Below are 26,864 nucleotides of genomic sequence, written 5' to 3' on the forward strand. Positions count from 1 at the left end.
CTATGTTAGTTATGTTGTGAGCAAGCATATTAACAGGTTATTCCTTTTCTTCTTCTTCTTCTTCTTCTTCTTCTTCTTCTTCTTCTTCTTCTTCTTCTTCTTCTTCTTCTTCTTCTTCTTCTTCTTCTTCTTCTCCTTCTTCTTCTTCTTTGCCATGATTGCTTGAGATCAGATTTCATAGAAGGACTAAGCCAACACAGTAATTATTAAAGGGATATACTCATTTTAAGTTTTGACAATAAAGAAATAGAAGCTATGTTGTATGTATGTTTAATATAAAAACCTCTATGACACAAGTTCTATATTGTCTTTTCAAATACATTGAATCTATTATAAAGATTGGACGATTTCTAGATTGCAATCAAGGAACACTAGCTTCATGAAGGAGTTCATAAAGTGGTTAGAGTTAAATAATGAGTGGAGGTATTTCAGAAGATCACCTAGAAAGAATGTCATTTGAATTCAACTTGTATATTATAAAAATCAATAGCACTTCTCGATAATGTTTTAATGCGTGTAGACATCGCCAGAAATACTGATAAAGTGTTCATCCTTTCAACTGGAAACATGTCCAATATTATCCCTTGGCCAGTAAGTATGCTTACCCTTGGGTGCAGTTTGGATGGCATGGGTGGCATTCCCGATCCTGATCTGCATACTTGAAAATGAAACTGTTTGTTCCTTGTAGGCCATCTGGACATTTCTCCACACAGTTTGGACCATCCTTAAAATGAGAACACTTTGTGCAGTTGTCAGGTCCCTGAAATTTGATAAAGAAAAACAAAGATGGAGAAAGAAAAAAGAGTTCAATTCCCTCTGAAAGGCATGTATGTAGTTTAGTTTCTTAGATCTTTTGGTGACAAATAAATCTTCCTGTAGACACAGCATACCCATCAGTACTAACAGTCATGTGCTACTAAAGTATAAACAGCATTGAGAGAGCCTACTTTGCTCTACTGTATTATCATTCTATCATCATACTATCAAATATCTTCTGTAATAGAAGTTCTCAGTCCACCTATTCATGTCATTTCTCTAAAGTGACTTAATTTCAACTAATATTTCCAAATGGCTTTTTCAAAATGTATCAATATTTCATCTTGTTCAATCTTCATGGTATTATAAAGTAACTATGTGTAAATAATAAATTTTCCATGGGTATAATTTTTCACCATTAATGAGGATTCATGAATTCACAAACTAGTGAGATATAATGGATAATGGAAATTAGAATACACTACTTTTCAGGGGTGTCAATATTTCTTAATAACTATTTGAAAAATAAACTTTAAAATGGACTATGAATGAATGATCAGGTATTAGGTATCCAAGACATATAAAAAAATGCCTTGGTTATACTTTATCTCAAATCATCTTAAACTGATACTTAAATAGAAGTGACATAGACTTATATGGAAGTTTGCAAACCACAAGGAATATTTGGAGCCATATAATGTACATTCTGAAGAGCAAATATTAAAAATTATATAAGTATTTTAATATAAAAACTGTATGGAGAAACTTATCAAGGTAACATGAACATTGTTAATTCAAACATAGTGAATCCACTTTACATATTTCCATTTATAATATAAATAATGATTTTAGTAAGTAAAAAGTTGATAAGCAACACAGATATGAAAACAATAATAAATGTAATATGTATTTATTTGTATATATATTTTTGTTTTTAAGAAGTATCCCCTTGTGAAGCCCACGGTATTCTCAAACCCATAATTCTCATTCATCAGTCTCCAGATTGTTGGCTTACAGCAATGTTCACTATGACCAGTCTCAAGATTTACATTTTAATCCTAATTTTATCATCTTAAAATGTTACGATCCCGTCAGTAATCATGGAAGGAATAAGCGGTATATTTTGAGATTGAAGAAAGTTGAAAACATTTTGATTAAAATAATATTTTTCTAAAGAAGGGCTCATGCCTTTGCATATTTTATAATTTTGGATATACTTAATATTATCATCTCTCCTTCCTAGGTACTCTCTTTGCTTAGGGTTCTATGACAATAATATTCATTTGATCACTTGCTTGGGACTTGGTTGCCCCTGTTCAATTCTTCCTGTTGCCTGCCTATGTGTGGAATCCTGAACAATTATCACAGCACACCTGAAGATATCTTAGGTAAGTAGTATATAGTAAGTATTCAGGGACACAATTAAACCAAGTTTATACTTGCAAATATTGTGAATTTAGAACTAGATTAAGGCATAAATTATGTTAAACTGTTAATTAATGGATGACTGTGTAGGCAAGTTTATTCATGAGTGTGCCTTAACTATTTACAAATACATCAAATCAGCTAGATACTAAAGTCAGGATTATAAAGTGACACAAAATAAAAGATAAAGAATGAAGTATCTAATGAAAATAGTTGCTACTCCAAATGACTTCACAGATTATGTTGACCCAACCTAGAAGGCATCACCCTCCCTGTGGAGTGTGTGTGTGGGGGGGATGGGTGGGATGTGAGGGTGGTCTGGGGACATGGGAGGGAGGGAGAAAGAAAGGGAGAGGGAACTGGGATCAATATGTAAAATAAGAAAAAATTAATAAATAAAAAAGAAAAATAGTGATGTAAAGAAGAAAAAAGATAGAAAGAAACCAATGAGTTTGTCAATAGCTAACTTTTCCATTATTTTGATATGAAGCTCAGAGCTAAAATAAAATAAAATAAAACAATTTTAAATTAGCATATGGAACCTAATCACCATTTTACCTAAAGATTTCCTAATAGTAACTTCTCCTCACCTCCCAAATAAGAATAATTCACATGCTTCCAATTTTTTACACCTGTTCATGGGTACTTAGGCACATATGACTGCCTATTATATGGAATCATTTACTGTGCAAGTATGCTCAGTGGAATGACTTATTCTACAAGACAAAGACATGCTTATTGCAGAACAGAAAATAAATCATCCTATAAGTAAATTAAGCATAGTTTGAATTAAGCACATTTCTTCTATTAAATTCTTATAATGTAAAATTATATCCAGGCAAAAATCTTAAAATATAAAACTGTCATAGTTAAGTATATTCTAAGACAGTCTGTTTGTGCGTATTCATCTCACCATGTTACTATACAAAGTACCTGCAAGCTGGCATAGTTAAAAGGAATTATAACAAATTTCTAAGTACTTGAAATATGCTGACTCCTATATCTTTTTCATTATTAAAAAGATAAGCATCTAATGCCTACTCTCATATTGTGCTATTCACAAGGCTGTTAAGAATCTGGGTAGATTAACACAAATGGGTTAATAATTAAGACAGAGCTAGCCGATAAGAAACTAGTACCTGGCCAACAGCATTATATCAAATACTGAGTCTCAGAGTGTTATTTGGGGCTGGCACGGCGGTGGGACAAGACCAGCATCAGGCAGAAAAACCTTACTCCTTACACAAGATTCTTATTTACACACACATTAAATTTTGGGATAACTGTTGCTAATCATTCCCAAAAAGTTACTGCAAGCAGGTCTTGCATATTCATAATCTTTCCATAACGAGGAAATTTCCTCATTTATTAAAAACAGTATAATATCTGTTGAGACCCTTCCCTGTCAGTTGACAAAGTCTTAATTTACCTTTAAAAATCAAGTCAGAAATCTTTTCTATGTATGTTTTCAGTTTATTTTATGTGGTAGAAATTTCCATTCCAATATGATATCTTCTCTCTGCATCAAAAATCCTTAAGGATATTCTCTAGATATATAACCAGAATATAGTCTAGTTTTGGATCCACATGGACCACATGTGCTTCAAGTATCCTCTTTTCTACCCAGAAAGGAAAAACAGTTGCTTGGACCCAAATGTTTATTCTCCTGCTAATTACTAGGAGGCGACTCAGCGATGAAATAACAGAATATTTGTCTCAAGAAGGTAAAGGCATCAAATTTTAATGACAAATGTAGCCTCATCTCTTTGTTCAGAGAAACCAATGTGCTGGAATACAAGTGGAAGGGTTTGTTTTCTTAGATTTAGAAGCATGCTCTGCATAACAGAACTTTAAATTGTAGATAAGGCTTTTCAGTCCTTAAGGCTTTCATGATGAACTTCTACTCCTTGAATCTCTATCCTATGAGAATACAGCATTGACTCTACTGCTTTAAGTCTTACTTTAGGGAGTTTGTTTTGTTCCTCTTTCTCATATGCTCTACTCTGCCATCAGACAGACTAAATAACTGTGTTGAATTGTTCACTGAATCAATGTGAACTTTTACATTTTAAAATCTTATTTTGTCTTTCATCTGTTTTTTAACCTTCTATACAGATTTTCATTAATTCAATTATTGTCTTTTAAGAGGATTACTTGCATATCTTTCAGGAGTGTGCCATTTCCTTAGAAAACTCGATATCCTCATTCTTCTATTCAAAATCAATGTTATGGGAATAAATATTTATGTGATATTGAATTTCCTAATATTTTATCTCTTCTACTAAACTGTATTTTTCTAGATTGAAACATGTTTCCCCTCAGTATCCTATAAGTACTAATTTAAGCCATATATAGACCCAAGGCAATGACAAAACAATTATATATGTGATATCAAATAAGCCAGCATACCCCCAAGCATTTCCAAGCTTACCGGTCCATGGCATGTGAGTAGTCCTTCTTCCATCTTCTCACACTGAGAGTCACACTCAACACAGATGGAACCATTTTCAAACTCTCGAAATTCCCTGTGAGAACATCAACTGCATGAGGAGGTGTAAGCAAACAAGGCATCAACTTAATAAAGGAGGTAACATCTGCTAAGAGTCATATTGGCAGTGTAAAAATTCTTCAGTTTGTTTCTCTAATGTGCCAGGAGGTACAGATGCATTTTCCTATGCATTAAGGAGTACTCTTTCCATTAAAAGGAAAGATATACAACAGCCAGATGGTTCTCCTTGCTCTCAACTGGGTTCAACAATTGTCTCATTCTGGAATGCTCTCTCCTGTTGGAATCCTAGCACTTTCCAAAAGTAGAAAACAATCTCTTTTGATGACACAGCTGAATCACTTTTATCTTTTGAGTAAGACTATATGCTTGTTTCTATATAAAGTATTGCTCTTGGTTGAAGCCTTAATTTCTAAACATAAGTAATGTTTTAGTTGCTTAGCTACATAAATGTTCTCCAAACTTGTCCTTCAAATCTCAAGACTATTAAACTTACTTTTTGGTTAAACTTCAAAACAGGCTTTGATATCTTATCTCCTTTTAAAACACCTGCCTGAAAGAATTAGAGAAAAATATCTTTTCTATGCTAGCTTTTATTTTCTTATATTATTGATCTAATATCACAACATTTCTTTTAGTATAAATTCTTTTTGAAGTAATTCTATATGGAATAAAGAATGAAATAGTTTATTTTAATATCTATAATTTAAAACTTTATTATTGGAATCTACCTTAAATATGACTGTCTCTTTTGTACCATTACATTTTATGTCTATTTAGTTATTAAATGTTTTAAATACATAATTATTCCATTCAAAGTCTACTATAAATATTTTGCTTTGATAATTGGAAACCAATCATCTACACTATGTTAAAATTACATTGTTTTCACAAAAATACAAAATGAAATATTGGGTAAGATTTAGTGTCACTTAAGAGTCATTAACAAAGTTAACCAATAACTAAATTTATACATCTAATTTTTTTATCATTTTTGCCTTTGTATTCTAAGCCATCGTTCAAAACCAATATCAACATGAATAGTGCAATTATAAATTAATTAGGTGATAAGTTCTAAAATATATTTTCCTCTTTAAAGCCATTTCTTCCTTTTTTTCATTTGAAGACACAAAGTCTTGGAAGACATAAAGAAAAGGAAGTTCAAGGGGGAAGTAATATATTCCATTGGTTAAATTAATTCTAAATCTTGATTTTTATTTTATTAATTTCTAAAATTAGGACATAGTTCATTGAGCTTCATTAGGCCTTTTCATACATATATGCCATTATGATTCCTTCAATGGTAAAGCAGTTAAGTTTCAGTATTTGTAAAATAAGATATTAATTTGTTTTAGATAACCCTTTTATGAATTTTCTCATTTAAAAATCTTAGTTATAAACCAAGCCTCTTTTTTATGCTTCATTAACACAAGAGATAGAAAGTACTTAAGTGAGGAGATCGGAGATCTTTAGAATAAAAGGAGAAAATGACCCAAAGGGATGATACTTAAACCCACAATAATTTACAAATAATGTATAATGAAATTTTATGAGAGTTAAGTAAGCTTTTGAGTTTCAGATAATTACCAGTTTGGGATAATAGAGTCTTTGTCCATTAAAGTGTTATGGTTACGAATGAAGAAAATAATTTGTATGCTACTAAAATATAGTCTGCATTTTTCCCATTCCTCTACAACAATGTGCACTTCTCTCCACTCAGTTAAAGAGTAGACACAATGCTGTAAGAGCAATGGAGAGACCATCACCTTTCCCTCCTATTTTCCTTTACAAGGTGCCTGAACTCTTCCTATTTCCTCAGAGATCTTCCTTGAAGTCTTGTCACTGAGCCTTTGATTATTGCTGTATCCATCAATACACTTCTTCCACATCCCCTAGTGACTTCACTGTGGTTTTGCACAGTTCCCTTTACTTGGGTGTGACCTACCTAGCAAATTACAATCTGTGATACTAATGTTCTTATATAATCAGTCTTCGGATCCGGAGTGAACACTATAAAACTGAGTCTCTAAAATCTAAATCTTACACCAACACTAGGATTTGAGAATTAAACACTTGACATTTAGTTTACTAAGTATCCTCTATTAAATGAAAAAAATTAATATAGGCATGACTTTTAAATATGTAATGGACATCAAAGATCTTTGACTGGCACTCTGATGCTTTTGTGTCAATCTCAAGGATTCAGAATGTATGCCAGTTCGAAAAGCTTTCGATTGTCAAGGTTCTGTTATCTCTTCTGTATGATTGTTTGACAGGTTTAATCAGTTTTTAAGATAAGTATTTACTCAATCATTTAAAAAAAACTCATATTAATTGATAGAAGGGAAACCATGATAATGATGTCCATGGCAATAACTTTGATAAGACCCTATTAAATACATTTCTCTTCATATTATCATAAAATGGACACCATACTATTCCCATTGATATATATATATATATATATATATATATATATATATATATATATATATAGTCAATAGATGGCATGTATCTCCTAAGCTCATCTCCTGGGGTAATTTAAGGAAAGATCAGTGTGTCTAGGAGTTTAAACAAGCGTGGGCAACATACCAAGTCTTCACAGAAGGAAGAAATGGAGAAAGACTTGGAGAGAGGGAGGAAGAAAGGACAAAAGAAGGGAAGGAGGGTAGAAAGGAAGGAAGGAAGGGGAACAAGGAAGTAAGGAGGGTACAGCAAGTGGGAGGTTCAGAAGCTGGAAAGCCATAAGGAATAATTCAATATAAAGTTAAAAGGCAGGTTCATTTTCTTCAATGGTAACATAACTAGCTATCTAGGCAATACAAAAGAAATCACACAACACTGCAATCAAGGAAATATCTGAAAACACTCTCAGAGCAGTCAAGAATTGAAAATAAACTTCACCATGTTGTTTTTTTAAAAATTATTTCATGAGTTTTACTATAACAAAAAATATTTTAAAAATTTAAATTTCCTTGATATATTTTATTTAATGTTGTAAAACTAGAGGCTGTTAAATGTAGAAATGATGTCTAGTGACTGGGAATCAATAAGCCACTAGTTTTTTGTTGTTTGTTTGTTTTTGTTTTACATTCACCAGTTTGTTGAAATGTGACCCAGAATGGAACATATAACTATGTATTTCTACATTTTATATTTCAGATAATATTAACACTGAAACACCAAAGAAAAAACTACTTTCTGGGAGGGATGAAGGTCAGAGTAACTGTACTCTAGTGCTGGCTTGATTATTCAGTCAGTGTATGATTTTTGCTAATAATGTTCTCATTATTCATAGTATGCTACTCATAGAGATAATTATTTCTAGATACCCTATCTCCAAAGAAATACATGCCCGTATAATAGCCTCTTACTGTAACTTGTGCTTAGTGAACTAAATTCTTGTGAAATTCATTTCAATGACACCATTGCTAGACATATGTACATGTTACTTTGAGGCTCTTAATTTGCAATGTAATCCTTTAATAGTAATATGAAGATGCCTTAATATAATTCATGGACAGGATCCATTTATTATCAAATTTACAGAGTTCTCAGCTGAAATATTTCCAATTATTAAATTCTTATTTTAAGTTACTTCATATTTAAATTTAAATTTTTACTTTGTTATATACATTTCATACATAACTCTTTCCTGGGTCATTTTCAAGAAGAAATCCATATACTATTATTAAAATGATCAACATATGTTTATAGTATAAATGTGAAGTGCAAAACTAGTGCTATCAATTATTGTGAAATTAGTTGTCAAAATGGGGAAATTCATCAGGAACTAAAGAAAGAAACAGAAACTTCAAAACTATAGTTTTCAAAATTGCCAAAAGTATTGAGGTATATTTAAAAAATTGACTTAGGGACAGCCCTAGGAAATATATTATCACACTAATGAAGGGCAAATATGATGCATAAAATTCTGCTGTGATAAAGTGATTTTATGGGGCATGAAATGCCACAGCAGAGTGTTTTCTTGCAGGCAATATGATGGCTGAAGTACCACAGAGAATTAAAAGCCCTGGTTAAAATACTGCTTTTTTAGGTGGGGGCAGCACACATTTCAAACCCTCTTCAACCTAAACAATAGATGTAGCTTTACTAAAACCCTCACCAGTTGCCAAAGTAAAAGAGACATTGTGGAAACAAGACATATAGCATGGATGGAGAAAAGTAAGGAGCTGTGTAATCACTCTAGGTGAAAAATGGAAGAAAAGTGTAAGAGGAAAATTGTAATAGATTATAAAGTGTAGGGCAGGGGTTCTCAACCTGCGGGTCTTGAACTCTTTAACAAATTTCTATCTCCAAAAGTATTTGCATTATGATTCATAACTAGCAAAGTTACAGTTATGAAACAGCAGTGATAGCAATTTAATGGATGGGTTTTCATGTTGCATATCACAACATGAGGAGCTGTATTAAAAGGTTGCCACTTTAGGAAGGTTGAGAACAGTTGGTGTAGGGGCAAATGTGGTTTTAGCAATCTACCTCATAATGCAAACTTAAAAAACAGTTTTGCTAACATGTGAGTTGGTAAAAATTCATTAATATTTATCTATCTTGGGAAACATTTTTAAAATGTGTAAGCTGGCCACTACCAGATATTATTTCAACAAAAAATTCTTTTCCTTAAAGTAACTTCATATCTCTTCTCTTTCATTACAGGTGCTTTTGAAGAATCTTGATAGACTAAATGCTAAATTATTAGCATTTTTCTAAAAACTCATGAGTTGAAGATAGTATTGGCCTCTTACCCATCGTAGAGGTTACAAGACTCTATGCAGATTTTTCCCCTGCTGAAGCGCCGACATGATAAACACTGGTCTGGTCCAGGTCCCCAACAGCCATCACTTGAACACAAGTGATTGCACACCATCCCTTCAGCAGCTGCAAGATAAACAAAAATCAACAGGAAATAAGACAAATGATATGTTAAAACTTAGCATCATTTGAAAAATAGCTGAATAACATTCTTATTTAAATGTATAATAAATCATAATATACTTACATTAATTTCCCTTTTCTTTGTCCTCCCTCAAAACCTTCCTGAGCTCTTACTTTTACCCTCTCAAATGAATGGCATCTTTTTGATTATTACACACACACACACACACACACACACACACACACACACACACACACACAATGAATACAGTGCTGAATTGTTTTAAAAAGGTTAGTTTTAAAGAGGTAAGTATCAAATCACGTAGAGTGTCAGCCATTTGCCATCCACCGTTCTTCCTTCAACTTCTCCCATATTGCATAGGTGCTATATTTGTACAACAAAGTAGTCTTTTCCATCAAACTAAATAAACAAAATCCTTTAAAATTTAAGAGAGGACAGGTGGTTGATCCAAACTATCCAAAGTAAAGAGCAAATGATGCCTTCTCCAAGCCAAAATTTTGTTTTACTAATACAACAAAAGAATTTCTCTTTAAACTTCATATGAGGAGTTTAAGAAAGATGTAGAAGAATTATATTGTCAGCAAAATTATTTTTAAATAAGCGGAAGTGAATAAGACATAGAGAATATAGGAAGAAAGAGGAAGTATAGAAATAGCACAGGCAGATGAATCAGTGGGTAAACGAGGTTGCCAATTCTAATGCCCTACATTCCATCTAAAATATCTGAACTACCTAAGCTATTCCCTGATTACCTCAGGAACTTTGGTATGTACCCATATGAACATAAAACACACAAATAAATTAAACATTTAAATTTATGCATAGAAATAAAATAATTTTTACAGCAATCTTCTATTGTATAACTTAAGTGTTAATAAAGTTAGGCCATGTATAGAAACACATACAAAGAATATTCAGCAAACGAATAATTATTCATGAATGTACCAAATAAATTATTAACAATAGTCTTTTTATATATTAATTTATTTTTTATTTTTATTTTACATATCTATCCCAGTTCCCTCTACCTCCCTCCCTCTCTCTCACACTCTCATGCCCCCAAATACCCTCCTCTCTCATCCCCTCCCACTCCACATTTTGAGTGATGCCCTCCAGGAGGGACTAGGACTTTTCTCCTGTCTCTAGGTTAAGGGAGTATCCCTTCATTGGGATGTGCCCCAAAAGTGCTTTTGTGAATCAGGAATACATTCTGGTTCCACTCTCCGATGTCACTTAGACTGCTCAGGCCTTCTAGCTGAGACCCATGTACAGGGGGTCTGGGTCAGTCCCGTGCTGAATGCCCACAATTGTCTTATAAATATAGTTCCATTTTCATTATCATGGTTCTCATCAGCTGACAGTCCCTCCTCTTGCCCACTGCTAATCTTATGTTTTATTCTTCAAGGTTAATAGAAATTGAACATTTGATTTTGTACATACTGAGAATGCACTTTACCACTGAGCTATATCCTCAGCCTTTGACACAGAATTTCATTAAGTTTTATAGGCTAGTCTTGATTGTCCCACATAGTACCTGAGAGTTTTACTCCTAGGTCATAGAATAACACTTTTGTTATTGTTTAGATTTTGATTGGAGAAATACTTCCAAATAATTTAAAGGCCTTTTTTTCTAAGATTCCTGCTTAAAATTCGCCATTTGTGTTCTCATTTAGAATAAAATTTATTCAGTAGAGTATTATTGAATAACAATCTTATTAATTGGATGCAATGCATTGAATAAGAACAAAGACGTCAATTCCTGGTCTGCATATCTGAAAACTTATGTGAGGCACCTGGAGCACAGCATGCCTTTCATGAAAAACATAGAGCAAAGATCACCAGTGTATAATTCACTCTGCCAGAGAAGCTATGATACAAGGAGGAATCTAAGAGATTCATACAAGGTCCCTCACAGAAGGGGAAAGGAGCAAGATCTCCTGAGCATTTTGGGATTAGGGTGGAGCAGTGAGTAGAGAGCTAGTAGAAAGAGAAGGGGAATAGAGGAAAGCAAATGGGACTAGGAATATTGAGTCAGGGGAGAAATGGACAAGAGAAAAAGAGAGATTCCATAAAAGAGGGAGCTATTATAGGTTTCAAGAGAAAACTGACTCAAGAGAAATGTTCAGAGTTACAAAGACTGACCCCAACTAACAACTTGAGCAACAGTGGAAAGGCTACCTGGTAAAGAGATTGGTGAATAACTTATCCACCATCATAGAGCCCTCATCTAGTAGCTGATGGAAACAGAATCAGACACCCACAGCTAAACACTGAGCCAAACTGGAATCCAGATGCAGAGAGGAAGGACATGACCAGGCTACAGAAACCCACAGAGGCAGCTAACCTTAACAAGGAGGAGCTAATGGGCCCCCAGACTGATAGCTGAGTAACCCAGCATTGGACCTACTCAGACCCCCTGAACATGGGTCTCAGTTAGAAGGCCTGGGCAGTCTAAAGGACCTCTGACAGTGGAACCAGGATGTATCCCTGGTGCACAAATACTTTGGGAGCACATTCCCCATGGAGGTATATTCCCTTAACTTAGAGGCAGGAGAGAGGGCCTAGTACCTACTCTAAATGACTTGACAGATTTTGTTGATCCCTCCTGGAAGGCATCACTCTCCATGTGGAGTGGGGGTGGGGATGGTATGGGAGGGTGGTTGGGGGATATGGGAGGGTGGAAGAGAGTGAGGAAGGGAGGGTTCGGAGAGGGAACTGGGATCAATATGTAAAATAAGAAAAATAAATTAAAAAAAAGAATTTTCAAGATAAAAGTGTAAAAATCATCCCTATCTTCCCATTAGTCATGAATTTTACTACTACAAAACATAGGTTTTTAGATAAGAGTATTTGAGTTGTGGTCATATAGGGTGAACATGAACAACAGGCATACCGGGAATCAGGAAAGTCAACTACTCCATTATGTACTTGAGAAAATGAGCTGCTTATATTTTCTTGTTGAGTGCTTTCAAAACAGCAATATAAACTGTCCAGTTCACATCTATCTTTGCTCAAATCCTAAGACTAAGGGGTACTGCCAACATTATGGTTGGCAGTCTTAAACTAGAGAAATTTTTACTTTTAACTGTGTAACTAAGTAATCTTTCCTATAATTGTTAATGAGATGAACATTGACTTATATGAGCATATGACATTGGAGTAGTTTGGACATAAAGCTTACCTCCCACCAGAGTTGGCCGGTGAAAGATACATACTTAGTTGGTAAATTTTATCAAAAAGTGATTGAATTATGATAGTACAAATTTCACGATTTGTACTCAAATATTTATGGGAGTATATTCAAAATAATCAAAACTTGGAAATCAACACAAAACTACTATAATGAGTATCCTGATTAATAAATTGCATTTTATCATGTAGAAGAGAGACCAACAATCAAAAAACACTCATGAATAGAATATGAACATGGGTACTTCTAATTTTACACAGAAGATGGCATAATTGAACCTTCCACTTACAAATTTGAGACGATCTCAGCATATGCCAGTAACCGAGACTAGGAAAGAGCAGTGACTACCAAGGGATAGAAGGAAGAAGTTCATGCAGTTTTTCAGTGGCATTTCAGAATCTGACAATACACAAATCATAAAGTAAAAGGCAAAGATATAAAGAAAAATTCAAAATTTAAAAAATATATATGTGGTGCTAGGAATTAAACTCATGTCCTCTTTTAAGTTACACACTTAGCCACTTTTAAAACTTGAAATTAAGAAATTGAAATGCAATAATTTTATATTTTTTTTCTATTTAGATCTTTAAAAAAAACATATATCACGCCTCCATTGTAAAGAGAATAAACTATCAGTCTATTAGTTCAAATACTAAAATCTTCCAAAGAGTCTCATAGACACAGCCAATGAAATGTTTAACTAAGTATCTAATCAATTCAATATTACTCTATACAGTGATTTAATTAATATAGACATATTTGAAAAATATGTAATTCTTTATACCTGTGTAGATTTATTTACAGGTCTTTTCTATATTGCTATATTTACTGTTGATGGTCAAGTTTCAAATAAATGTTCTATATTTTTTTATTTTATTTTTTAAATTTGAATTGTATAAGCTGTATGCAGTACATTATTGGGACCTATCTCTAAATTTTAATGTGCTGATTTCTGCCTTCTAATTATGATAAAGACTTTTATATTTAATTGATTAAGTTATAATAATTTATCCTGCTATTTTTCTGTTTGTCTAATCTATTCCCTAACTTGCTATCATATTTTTTATTAACTAGTTATAACTTCCTTTGATGTATAAACCTCCTGAGGGTTTGGACTTATAGACTATAGAAATCTGAGATCTACATTTCTATTATTGGGTTAGTAATACACTATTTTCAATTAAATTTTTTATTATGAGATAATTACATATATATTACATACATATATTATGAAGAGATCCGACATTTTATTTAACTGATTTTAAATAACTTTTCTTGTGACAACACACTAGAAATGAGGAAATAGGCTTAATAAAGTCAATATAGAAAAATGTTCCTCCCTCTAATAATGTATATTATTGCTACATTATCTTTACATTTTCTTGTGTCCTTAAGTCGACTTTATTAACCCATTGTTTTTTTAAATGATTAATCTATTCACTATAGTTTGATCATGTAAATGTTATATAAAATAATAACAATATACTGTGTGATGTTTCAAATTAAAATATTTTAATATTTTCTCTAAGCTCTCCAAACATTCTACTCAACTGTTGGTTATGTAGTATTTTTTTTCTTTTACTGCTAGTAAGATTTTTTTTTTATAAGTGGAGTTTCAATTGTTTACAGGGAAGGATATGTTGTTCACAGGGAATTTCTAGTCTGTGGTTGCCTTAGTTGTTTTGATAAAATACTTGGAGGAAACAAAGTAATAGAAGAAACTGTTTATTCAGGCTCTCAGTTCATTGTTATAGTCTATCACAGTGGGAAAATTACATCACATTAAATCAAGACGCAAGGGAAAACTGATGGCTGCTGCAGCCGAGCATCCTTTCTCCATGTACACAGTAAAGAAGCCCAGCCTGAGGCTGGGGCTGCTCACTGGGATTCAGTCTCCTCATCTCAATGAAAACAATCAATAAAATCTCCCAGAGTCCTTTTCAGAGGCTTAGTGCAAACACATTTCACAGGTGTGCATGGAGGCTTTTCTCCTAGAAGATTCTAGACTTTGTCAGGTTGACAATTAATACCAACCATCACTGGAGTATTATAACTATTGCTCCTATTGTCATTTTGAATAAATATTTGTGTGGCTGTAATTCAAGCTATTTATGAAAAAAATATTTTTTTATTCTATTCTAGTCATTTTGGTCATATGGTAAGATCATTTTCAGTAAGGTTTTCTTTCTTATACTGTCAAAATGTTTTTCTACAAATGTTTCATATCATATTCTCAATAGTAGGGCATTCACTATTCTACCATTACAAATCTTTTCCATTTATATATATATATATATATACACGTACATACATATATGTATACATATACACATATATGTATATGTACGAATATATATATACATATATGTATATATATAGTGATATTACATTGTAGTATAATTCAAATTTCCATAAAATAGGTAATAACAATTACCAGATGTAAGTATATGTATAAAATATAAATAGTATATAGTATTGTCTATCTATACATTGCCTATAATCTTTATAAAATCTAGCTATCATCTACCTATGCATCTACCTGTCATTATCATCTATCTTCTGTCTGTCTATCATCTATCATCTTGCTATCACCATCTACCTATCTATTACTTTTCATTAGAATTTTTTCTACCAATTTGCATCTTGTACTTTTATTTTTTCAGCAAGAAAGTTTGCAGAATAAATTTTAGAATACTTCAGGAAGTTTCAGAGTATAAAGTCCAAAGGCTTCAAACCAAAGGCTGGTTTGAATTTGTGATCTTTCTGCTTCAGCCTCCTCTGTGTTGAGACTGTATGAGTACCATCACATTCAGCTTCTTTTCTTCCCATCTTTTTTTTTTTTAATTTCTTTTCCTCACCTTAAAGAAAGTAAACCCTTTTATTGTTGGGATTATAGACTGGTATATTTCACACACAGTGATCTATCTGTAAACCATCCCTAGTTTCTGAATATCTCTGCCACCATTTACTAGGATATTGAAGCTTCTATTTATAACTTAGTGAGGATAGAATTAACACCACTCTCTACTGCTTTACTTGTCTCGGTCAGTTTGGGACCATTTTTATTGTTGTTGTTGTTTATTTGTTTGCTTCTTAATGTGTTTTCTGTAGAGCTTAGCCATAATATATTCAATATTATCTAAATGGTGTCTGTCATGTTAGGCAACTCAATTTTATGAACTTTAGAGTATACAAAACTGATCCCATGGTCATATGTTTGGTCTTCTCAAGTTGGTATACTTAAGTTGCCAGCTTTTACACATCCTATTTGGAAACACATGACAAAGAAAACTCAGGGAACTTACCTCTTAGTCAACTCTTAAATTCCAAGTTCTCAAATCCATCTGAACTTTTTTTTTCTATCTTCATAGTATTATATTACTTAACATATGGTGCCCGTGGTATTAAGCATGATTAAATGGTTCTCATGAATTAATGCTGTTTATTAATGAGAATAATAATAGTTTTTGTGAATACCCATTATATGGGTATTTATTCATTTCATGTTTGGATTTCTATATATAGAGAACTTATATGTACTTGCTGTTATTGCAGTTAAATAAGGATCAGGATAAACAAATAGGCTGAATAGATGTTTATTCAGGGAGAAATAACTTACATGAATAGGAGTCTTTGTACTAATTAATTAATTTTGGATCTCATATAACCACACCCAAAGTGTCAAATCCCTTGTGTGCCTAATTCTAGGTCCCTCTTGTACCTCTTGGAAGCTACCAAAGCCAGCAGCATGTATTTAACATTGTCTGTTTCATGGGTAGTTCATCATTTTTTTTTCTTTTTATTTTAGGAATCTGCATTTATTTTCAGGTTTAGTACAAGTTTTACCCTTGTACCTAGATTCTCCTACTTTGAGAGGTGCCAGAACTTTACCACATGTGAAAACATAAAACCCTGCTGGGATATTCTGTTATGCTTTACATTATTTGACCTGGATGCTTTGGCTTCACTGAGACCACACCTCCTTTCAGCTCTTGTTGCCTCTTTGATTCTTTATTCATGTGCCCAATAGCACAGATTATTTGAATCAAGCTCCCAGTCTCATAAAAGAAAAATAATACTAGCCAAGAAACCACAATCCCTACTTTTGACTCATTCTTTCCAAACAACTAGGGGGAACTGAAGACTGAAAGATTATTTTCTCTAAAGTAAAAGCAAAGCAAGTGCACCCAAAAGGCATAAAATAAGAGGCCAGGGGAGCTACTTCTTTGAAATTCATAAGAGAAAAAAGTTTCAATCATCGCCAAGAAGCCAACACACATCTAACCTCCCAAGGCGATTATCATGTATGGAGCAGTAGATCCTCTCACTGTCTTACAGTTCACAAGGCCATTGTAAGCTTCTCTAAAGAAACGTTAGCAATGTCGTTATTAGGAAACCATTCACTTCCTCCATGTTTTCTCCGGGAGCTGTAAAATAGATTTTTCTTTATCTCATCTGAATTGTACCTGTCTATTAAAAATTTGGAGAGATAATAATGTGCTTAGTATTTCGTCCTTTATAGAGAATATTGAACCTGCTTCCACTGAAGTAGGGATGAATTTAAAATAATGAATTTTGCTATAGTGCTGCATGTGTGGCAGTAAGTGGATTAGCTCAAAAATATTGAAACTGAGCACCTGTCTATGGGCACAAAGGCAGAAAAAATTCTTTCAATGTAGAGCAAATGTAACTACCATGTTGGTATTATTTTTCATACATTGAAGCATGGATTTTACTTAGGAGGGATTTAGACAGGTAGCATTAATCTTTTTTTTAATGCTGAAAAGTTTATTTAATATAGAGAAGTTAAGCTTTTCTGATAAGACAGACATATGTTCATCTCTTTATTGCCTCATGAGCCATGATGCCATGGGCAATTACTTTTCTACTGCTGCTTTGTAAAATGAGTGATATCTCCCTTTCAGGACTAAGGTGAATATGATCAAAATATTAGTATGGTATTTAAAACACAGTTGGGAATTTTAAATAAACAATAACCAATTAACTGATGAGAAATTTTTATTAAAAAGTGTATTCATGTACTTACTATTAAAAGTATTTAGCCATTTCCATCTGGGACACTGCAAATACATATCTGTTAACCTCACAGTAGGTCTAGCTACTTGAGTGCATTGGTAGTTGTTACATGCACTTTTCCGCCTGGTCCCACAGCTGCTTCAGCCCCAAATAACAGAGACATTATATTAATTATAATGTTGGTAGCCAATGTCTAGAGCTTCTTACTGGCTAGCTCTGTCTAAATTATTAACCCATAACTATTAATATATTTATTTCTACAGGTATCCTGCTGTTTCTGTCTTTACTGCACCTTTTGGAAATTGCTCAACTGTACTTCCTGCATACCCTAGTATTGTTATCCTCCTTCTTAGGTCTTTGATCAGGTTGAAGATTAGACTGTCACTATTATTATGCTCTCTTTCTAAATAGAAATATTAGGTGCAAGACTTAAACTTTCCAGCTTAGAACAACTCTATTGTAATCTCTGTTATACCTTCACCCTAGGAGTGGATATGTAGTTCTTGCCACTTGTTCTTGTTGCCTCACTGGCAATAGGTCTTAAATGTGTATGTTCTTATATTTCCTTCTCCCAGAGCATACTTGATATTTACTATTGTTGTATATAGATTTGTATCAAGCCTAAATCTTTTCTTTAGTCTAAAAAGGGAATTGTAGTGAGATATCTACCCTGTCCACACCTGTTGCAAGCCAAATTGGTGTGGTCACAGGTGCAGACATGACTGGATAGGTTGGCCTGGGGTCCGGAACCCCAGCTTGCGCTCTTGGATCTGGACAGGTCATGGAGAACATCCTGAGTATGGGTCCTTGGAACAGGAACTTGCAGGTCATTTGACTCATGTAACTTCTCTCACAATAAAATACACAATACATATTTTGTCGTCGTCCTGTATATCTTAATCTGTGAATCATTAGATCATAGATCAATAATCATGTCTGTATACTCATAACTTTGAGAAATAACCACCATGAAAGTAAAGTATAAGGTGATGATGGAGTTTAGCATCATCCTTGCTATTGAAAATATGGCATTTGTCAGTTATCAGAATGAACAACATGTCTGTTGAGATGGTTAATAGATGGAAAAAATTAAAGCAGAGGGGTCTGTGGGTAATTATAAATTAAAACTTCAGCAAAGAAACTCCAATGAAGGAAGTACATTAATGTTCTCAGAGACTAGGCTGGACATAAGCAATGGTTCCTGGTAAGCTCTTGAGGTAGATGAGGCTGGGTTACATACATCATCTGCTCACCATTTTCAGGATATCTTGAAAGGTTGAAAGAGCTATGTAGAATGTGTAGCAATTTTTTTGAAGCAAGAGAAAACAAAAACAAAACAGAACAAAGATAAAATCCATTTGTATCATTTATAAACTCATGGATCCAATTACATAAATTGGACCAACTTAAGAAAATGTTTTGACAGATGGTGAAAGGGGCTTAGTAATGATAATTTAGTTAAGAACCAATCAAAGCATATGAAGTTTTGTCCATGATATAAAAGCTGAGAGATAGGAGGTGCAACTCTATTATCTCTAGCTGATACCCATCAGGATCATCCTTTTACTTTCATAAAGACTGGGATAGATGCAAGAAAAAAAATAAATCAGCCTCAAGTTAATGCAAGTAGAAAGTCCTGATGGGGACTTGTATATTGAGGCCATTACTGTACTTCTCAGAAAGAATATTAAGTTGTGGAAAGTAAAATAAGTACTTTAATGAAACTTGAAAATTAGTAAAAGTTAGTAACATAATATAGACTATATATGTACTATAATTACTCAATAAGTAAACTATCATTAATTATCCCTTCTACTGAACGGGATTTTTTAAAAAGTAATTACAGAATAAATACTCTATTTAAAGGACATTTTTAAAATTCTGCTGTTTTATGTTGTTTTATAATATTGTCTTGAAATGTGTTTTAAGTTCCACAACTGCAAATTTTCCTATCCTGAGGTCTTTTTGAGGGAATTAACATCCATAAGAAGAATTAATTGCCCAGAGCAAATGATTATATGTATATTTCTTTTTAACCATTTTAGTATTTAAGAATTTCATACCTGGATATAATTTTTATAACATTTTCTCCCCATTCCATCCACTTCCATCCCTCAAGTGTTCTCACACTGTCTCTTAGTTTAATGATTTCTCGCTTAATATTATTGTGATATGCATGCACCTACGTATACATATGTGTAAACATGTCTATAACCTTATAGATCCATTTAGTATTGTTCCTATATATAGGTATATATATCTAGGGATGATCACATAGGATTGGATCGCCTAACTTTGTCTCATACATAGTGATAACTGATCAGCATCTGTTTATTGCCCATAGCTTTTCATCTCTTGGTTGACCCCATGGGAGCTGTCTCCCCTCTACATTGGGATGTCAATTGTCACCACACAGTTCTTATTTAGGTGGCCATATTTTTAAGATGCAATGGGGTCACACCTCACTCTTACATATATCTACCTATCACATGATATGACAGTAACAGGGGAAGAGAAAAAATAGGGTTTCCCACAGACACATATCTCATTATGGTCTGCTATATACTAAGAATGTAGAATTAAGGGGCACACAATGGAAAGGCTTCTGTTAACTTCCAAGGGGTTTACTGATGAAACATTACCACCCACATGGCTTAAAATGACAGAACAGTTGTTTCATACATTTCATAGCCAGAAAAATGGAAAATCGAGGCCATTGGTAGTTATTTATTTTATTTCCAGCACATCATGACTCTGACCTAACTTCCTGTGGTTCCACCCATGCTTTGCTTTCATTAGCTTACAGCTGTATCACCCAGTTAAGTTTATCTTCTCTCTAAACTGTCATGTGATGTTTTTTCTATATCTCTTCAAAGGACACCAGTCACTAGATTAATGATTTATCCTACCTGTATTACTTCATTTTAGCATATATTTAGAACATATCTTCAAATATTTGAAGGCATATTACCAGATATACCTGGTCAAGATTTTCCAATGTCTTTCTTTGAGGGAAGGGGCAAGTGGCAAACAGAGCATGGAGTTTCCCAGGAGAGGCTCAGGCAATGGAAGCCAAGGTTCCTGCTTTTTAATATTTAAGAATTTTACCTTCAAAATACTAAAGCCACTCATCTAGAGTCAAGTCATGTTACAGTATTGTCATATGAAATGAAAGCTGAAACCTGCTGTGATTCTGGCTTTTATCACTGAGAAGTTTTTGATGCCTTTAGACATTTTATGTTAAAAATTAGAAGAGATCTCATTTTTGAAACTAATCAGCAACAGTAACCTCTAATTATTTTTGAAAAGAACATAGAGGCCATTTGAGGCATTGCTAGTAATTAGGCATTGTGTTTTTTTCAAATGAAATAAGGAAAGAATTACAAGGAGCAGTGTACTGATATTTACTTTGGGAGATCTTAGAAGTATAATTAAGAGTTTCCATCTTCTGATTTCTTCAAAGGATATTGTTTGTACTGCATCTTGACTTATGCACCTTATGGTTCATACTGAGCGTGGTTTAATAAAAAGTACAGTATATTTCATTAATTTCTAAGTGTGAATAGGTGACATTGTCCCAGGAAGAGTACCTCTATCCAGTTAAGTAGCATCTATTTTGCAGATGCACTGGACTGAGATTTTTTTTTTAGGATAGGAGTATGCAAACTAAAGACAGCAATGGAGAACTGTTAGCATGTTAGAGAATCTCCTTTCTTAGCAGGAGTGTCTAAAGTTGTTATTTTAAATTACATTTAATCATAAATTACAACAAATATTTATAATCTATAACATAAAAAATTAGAATAAGAATGACCCTGATAACAAGTGCATGAGATTTTTATAGGAAGCAATTATTTGTGATATTTTAGAAAGTAAAATATTTATTCTATGGTTGCTATTGTCATGGTTACCAGTACAAATGGGGGAGTTCATGAAGAAAATGTTGCTTCTGACACTGTCTCTGTCATATGCTTTCCTTTTTACTCACCCAACTCCTTCTGAATTAAATACAGAACACACAGTGGCTCACTGAAAATTGAGGTCATGTGGCCATCCAAGGAGTTTAGTGATTAGCAAGTAATTGCAGTTTTTTAATTTCTATTGGTTGCTGCATTCTCAGTGACACAGAGTTCATATGACCAAATATCCGGAATACGAAAACATAGAAAAATATAAAATTGCATACAGCCAACCACTTTCTATCTGCCTCTGAGGTTTAGGAATCTGCAGATGCCATCAACCTCAGATCAAAAGACAAACAGCTGCATTCACTTTCAACAGGTACAGATATGTAGTTATTATTATCCCCTATTTTTTTTATTCCCTATATATACTATAGCACTTATTTGCACAGTGGTTACAATGAATTACTTATTATGAGTATCTTAGACATAATTGAAAGCATAGTGAAGGATATAAAAGTATTCTCCCATTTTGTATAAAAGAAAATGCCTGGCTACAAGTTTTAGAGCTGTGATGAACTTCCAGAACTGATCTCATGGACAGCAAGTGATGACTGCCTTTTTTAGTATTTTGGTAAAACACAAAACCAAACCACATTTACTATCAGTGCAGGATTTTCTCTTGAATTATTGCCTAAGCTTTATATATTGTGGATTTTTTGAAGTACTTTGTCTATCACTCATGATGATGCCAACCCACCCCTTGTCCACATTTCCAATGGGTTACATGTATCTTCCCTACAAACTTCCTTCCCCTCACTTAACACATCACTTAATCTCAACCCCCATCTCCAGCAGGCATTTCCTGGGAACCCCAAAACCATTACAGATCAGGAAGCAGGTAGCCTGACTATAGATTTTCAAATCACATTCAGATTTTTCTAATCTAACCCTCTAGTCTCATCCCAAGCTCTGTTGTAGACTCTCCTCCCTCTCTGATCCCATTGCCAGGAAACAAAGTAGATCCTGGTAAAGTCCTGCTTTTCTCCTTCCTATGGATCTCCTAAGCCCCTCCCAGCTCATCCCCAACCTAAAACCTAGAAACTCATTTTACCTGGAATCCATGTGAACAATAACTATTAGAATCCTAAAAGAATTTCCTATAGGCAATGCACAACCACCATACTATCCTAAGAACTAGAAAAGGTAATAGAAGACCAGGAACAAAATACCAACTCAATATATACAAGGCTAAATACCAACATCTAGAATTAAAAAAAATTCCAAAGATGCCAGCATAAAACATAATCAGTAATAATCAGGACAAAATATTTCCACTAGAAATAAGCAACCTTATCACAATAGACATTGAATATTTCATGATAGCTGAAGTAAAAGACAGACTTCAAAAGAAGACACAGAATTCAAAATAGCCTTTATTAATATGATAGTAGTCCTTAAGAGGAAGTAAACAAATCCCTTAAAGTAATCCAGGAAAACACAAACAGTGGAAGGGAATGAATAAAAGAGCTCAAGAAATGAAAATGGAGATTGAATCAATAAAGAGAACCAAACTGAGGAAAATATAAAAATAAAAAATTAAGAACTTGAACAAAAACTCAGAGACAAGCCTCACAAACAGAATACAAGAGATATAACGTACACTCTCAGGCATCAAAGACACAAGAGAAGTGGATACCTCAGTTAAAGCAAAAGTAAATCTAAAATATCCCTAGTATAAAACAGCCAGGAAATCTGGGAAACCAAGAAAATGTGTAAGAATACAATAGGAATAGCAAAAGTAGAAAAAACCTGGAACAAAGCTGCAGAAAGTATTAACAGAAAATAATAGAAGAAAATTTCCTTAACAAAAAAAAAAAAAAAAAAAAAAGATGCCTACTAAGGAACATGGAACTTCAGAAAACCAAATAGACTAGATGAGAAAATAAATCTCCTAAGCACATAATAATCAAAACTCTAAACATACAAAATGGAGACAGAATATTAAAAGCTGCAAGCAAGTGAAAAGGATCAAGTAACATGTAAAGACAGATATTATAGAATAACATTTGACCTCTCAATGGCTACTTTAAAGGACAGATGAACCTGGAGAGATGTTATGCAGACTCTAAGAGACAACAAAAGCTAGCACAGACTATTATACTGACAACATTTTCAATCACAATAGATGGAGAAAATATTTCATCGTAAAACCCAAATTAAGTAATATCTGTCTACTAAACCAGCCATGCTGAAGGTGCTAGAAAGAAAATTCACATAAAGAGGTTAACTAAAACTGAAAAAATACAGGAAATGAATAATTCCAGACAAGCAAATCAAAAGAGATGAAAGACACCTACTACAACAACTAACAACAAAACAATAACAAAAACACCAACACCAATAACTGGAACTGGATGTCTTACGTCTCAAAGTCAAGCTTTCAGTTCTTTTCCAGTACCAGGAAGGAGTCATATCTAATTGAGATTTGGTCAAAGGGAATCCCCAAACAATGCTAGCTGTTGCTAAGACATCAAGGTCTTATTGCTAAAGACAATGTACATGGAGAACTTGAGCTAGTGCCTAACCAGAATACCACTCCATCATGTGTAGGAATTCCACATGATAATGAAGGAAAACAACTAAACACCAAACCAGCCACAAATCCTCTAATCTATTCATGCTGTTCTAACTTCAAGGACCAGGAAATCCAGTAGAAGGGATGGCAGAAAGAGTGTAAGACCCAGAGGAGATGGAAGACAACACAAAAGAAAATAAGGCTGTCTAAATCATCAGGATCAACACACATAGATGTTTTCAGAGACTGAAGCAGCTTGTGCAGGAACTGCAAATGTCTTTCCCAGTTTAGGAAGTAGGGCTGAAAGGGAAATGAACACATGCTCCCATCCCTAACTTGGAAGCTATCTACAATTGATAATCAATTGCAACTGAAACGTTAGTTTCTTCAAAGGTAGCATGCTAGGAAACAAGCCACTTAAGAGTAGGCTGAAGCCCAGCAGCAATAGCCAACCAACATAAACTTATGAACTCAAAGGCTTCTTTGGAGTTTCTTTGCCTCATAATGGCATGTTAGATGTCTTTTCCTTCTATTTGTTCATTTTTCCTATCCTGTTATGTTAATTTGTTTGAACCTATCTTCTCATTTTATGTTATATTCATGTAGACTCCTGTTTGTTTTCTAATGATAGCCAAAAGGAGGGTGGATCTGGATTAGAGAGACGAAGAGATTACAATGAAGTAATTTATGAACCAGAACTTACAGGAATTAAAAACTCCAAAAGACAGAAAAAAGAATGGCTAGAAAAAGACAACCACTTAACTTGATAATAATAAAAAATGTTTATCAAATAAGATTATTAAAAATCATCAGAAAAATGAAAGTTAATCACAATATATTTTAGAACAGAAAATGAATGCATTAAAATTTCAGCAATATCCTTCAAATCAGAAAGCAAAGAATATCAAACAGCAACCTGAATATAGAAAAAAATGGCATAACAAAATGAAGTAACATGTAAGAGAAAGATATGTGATCAATGTTCTCTAAGTGTGAATCTGTGTGAATCCCAATCATGTGCAATGAAAGATTTCTTTTTCTTCTTAGTTATAACTGATGTTTAAAACTGTGAATTCCTATCACTATAAGAAGTGGCAAAGTGTTCCTATTACACAGTATTTAGTTGATGGAGTTTTTAGGACAACATAGACATATATAAGTTACTATTTTATACATTAGCTAACACAAAAATTATACTTGTCTCTAGGCTAAGGAAATAATTCCATGATGTAAATTGCTTTATGACCTAGAAAAAGTATTATGTTAGCAATAATATTAATACAAAAGTGGAAAAATAATTTCTTATATGACTATGGCTCAGCTCTTAAAAATAATAAGGTAGACATCATACATCACCAGTCAGCACACAGGATTCTGATAATAAATTAAGTCAAAACACAGGTGATGTAACATTATTTAAGTATAGAGAGAATGATTCTATTAAATATTAAGAGGCATTAACTACTATACATATAAAAATTACACATGCACTAAGCTGGCTAGTTTTATGTCAATGTCACATAGTCATTTGAGAGGAGGGAACCTCAATTAAGATAATGCCTTCAGAAGATGGGGCTGTGAAAGCTGTGGGGCATTTTTAAATTACTTATTGGTGTGGGATGGGCCTGTCTATTGTGAGTGGTGCCACCCCTGGGATGGTGGACTTGGGTTCTATAGAAAAATAGGTTAATTAAGGTATGAAGAAGAAACCAATAAGCCACCTTCCTCTGTGGCTTCTGCATCAACTCTTGACTCCAGATCCTTACTCTATTTGAGTTCCTGCCTTGGCTTTCCTAAAATGAATGCAACCCAGCATATGTAATCCAAATAAACACTTTCCTCCCTAACTTGCTTTTGCCCCTGTTGCTTTATCACAGAAACTGAAACCCCAATGAATACAGGTAAAAAATAATACATATTCTCTACCAATGTTTCAGTGCTTTGCATATTTAATAATAAAAGTTGTAATTTGGAAAGGCTGTTTCCATATTGAAAAATCAGTAATGGAATTTTATCTAATTATATTTAACTACACTTGTATAATGGCTTCTAAGAAATGAAATATGCAAGCTCAAATATAACCTGGGTTTTTGAAAAGTCGGTATGAAATCCATCTCTGTACAGTTTGTATGTAGGAATGTCTTCTTGTTTTTTCAGAAACTTCAAAAGAAGTCTGAAAAGTCTGCTAGAATTTCTCCCACTGTCATCCAGGGAACAGCATCACCACATGGGGGGGTGGAGGCAGGAAGTGATACAGTCTTTCATGTGCTGCAGTTAGTTCTCAATCTCATTCTCTTCAATTCTCATGGATGCTTTGAGCTTTTTGACTTAAAAAAGGAAAGTTTGCCCATGCCACTGTCACCCTTTTTGGATGTGTTGAAGTCTTTGATCCTTGTCCATATTTTTTTAAAAAAAACATTCTCATCTCCAAATCATCTGTTTAAAATCTTGCCTTTTAAATAGACAAACATCCCAGAGTTGGATCAGTGTATTTATGGTGTAGGAACCATCAATATGCATGCATCTAGAAACATGTAAGTATTGTATGCTTG

The 26,864-nt window shown here is 33.5% G+C and overlaps 1 protein-coding gene across 1 annotated transcript in view; it reads right to left on the minus strand.

The window, feature by feature from the left end:
* Nucleotides 1-26,864, minus strand: part of Erbb4 (erb-b2 receptor tyrosine kinase 4) — a 1,004,487-nt gene that overhangs the window by 245,991 nt on the left and 731,632 nt on the right. The window contains exons 13-15 of the mRNA XM_051190418.1: nucleotides 9,454-9,586; nucleotides 4,613-4,706; nucleotides 606-760 (exon numbers count right to left, since the gene is read on the minus strand). Of these exons, the coding sequence (XP_051046375.1) occupies nucleotides 606-760; nucleotides 4,613-4,706; nucleotides 9,454-9,586 (382 nt within the window). The remainder of the gene's footprint in view (nucleotides 1-605; nucleotides 761-4,612; nucleotides 4,707-9,453; nucleotides 9,587-26,864) is intronic.

The sequence above is a fragment of the Phodopus roborovskii genome, unplaced genomic scaffold, assembly GCF_943737965.1.
Source record: "Phodopus roborovskii unplaced genomic scaffold, PHOROB, whole genome shotgun sequence".
In the NCBI taxonomy this organism is placed as follows: domain Eukaryota; kingdom Metazoa; phylum Chordata; class Mammalia; order Rodentia; family Cricetidae; genus Phodopus; species Phodopus roborovskii.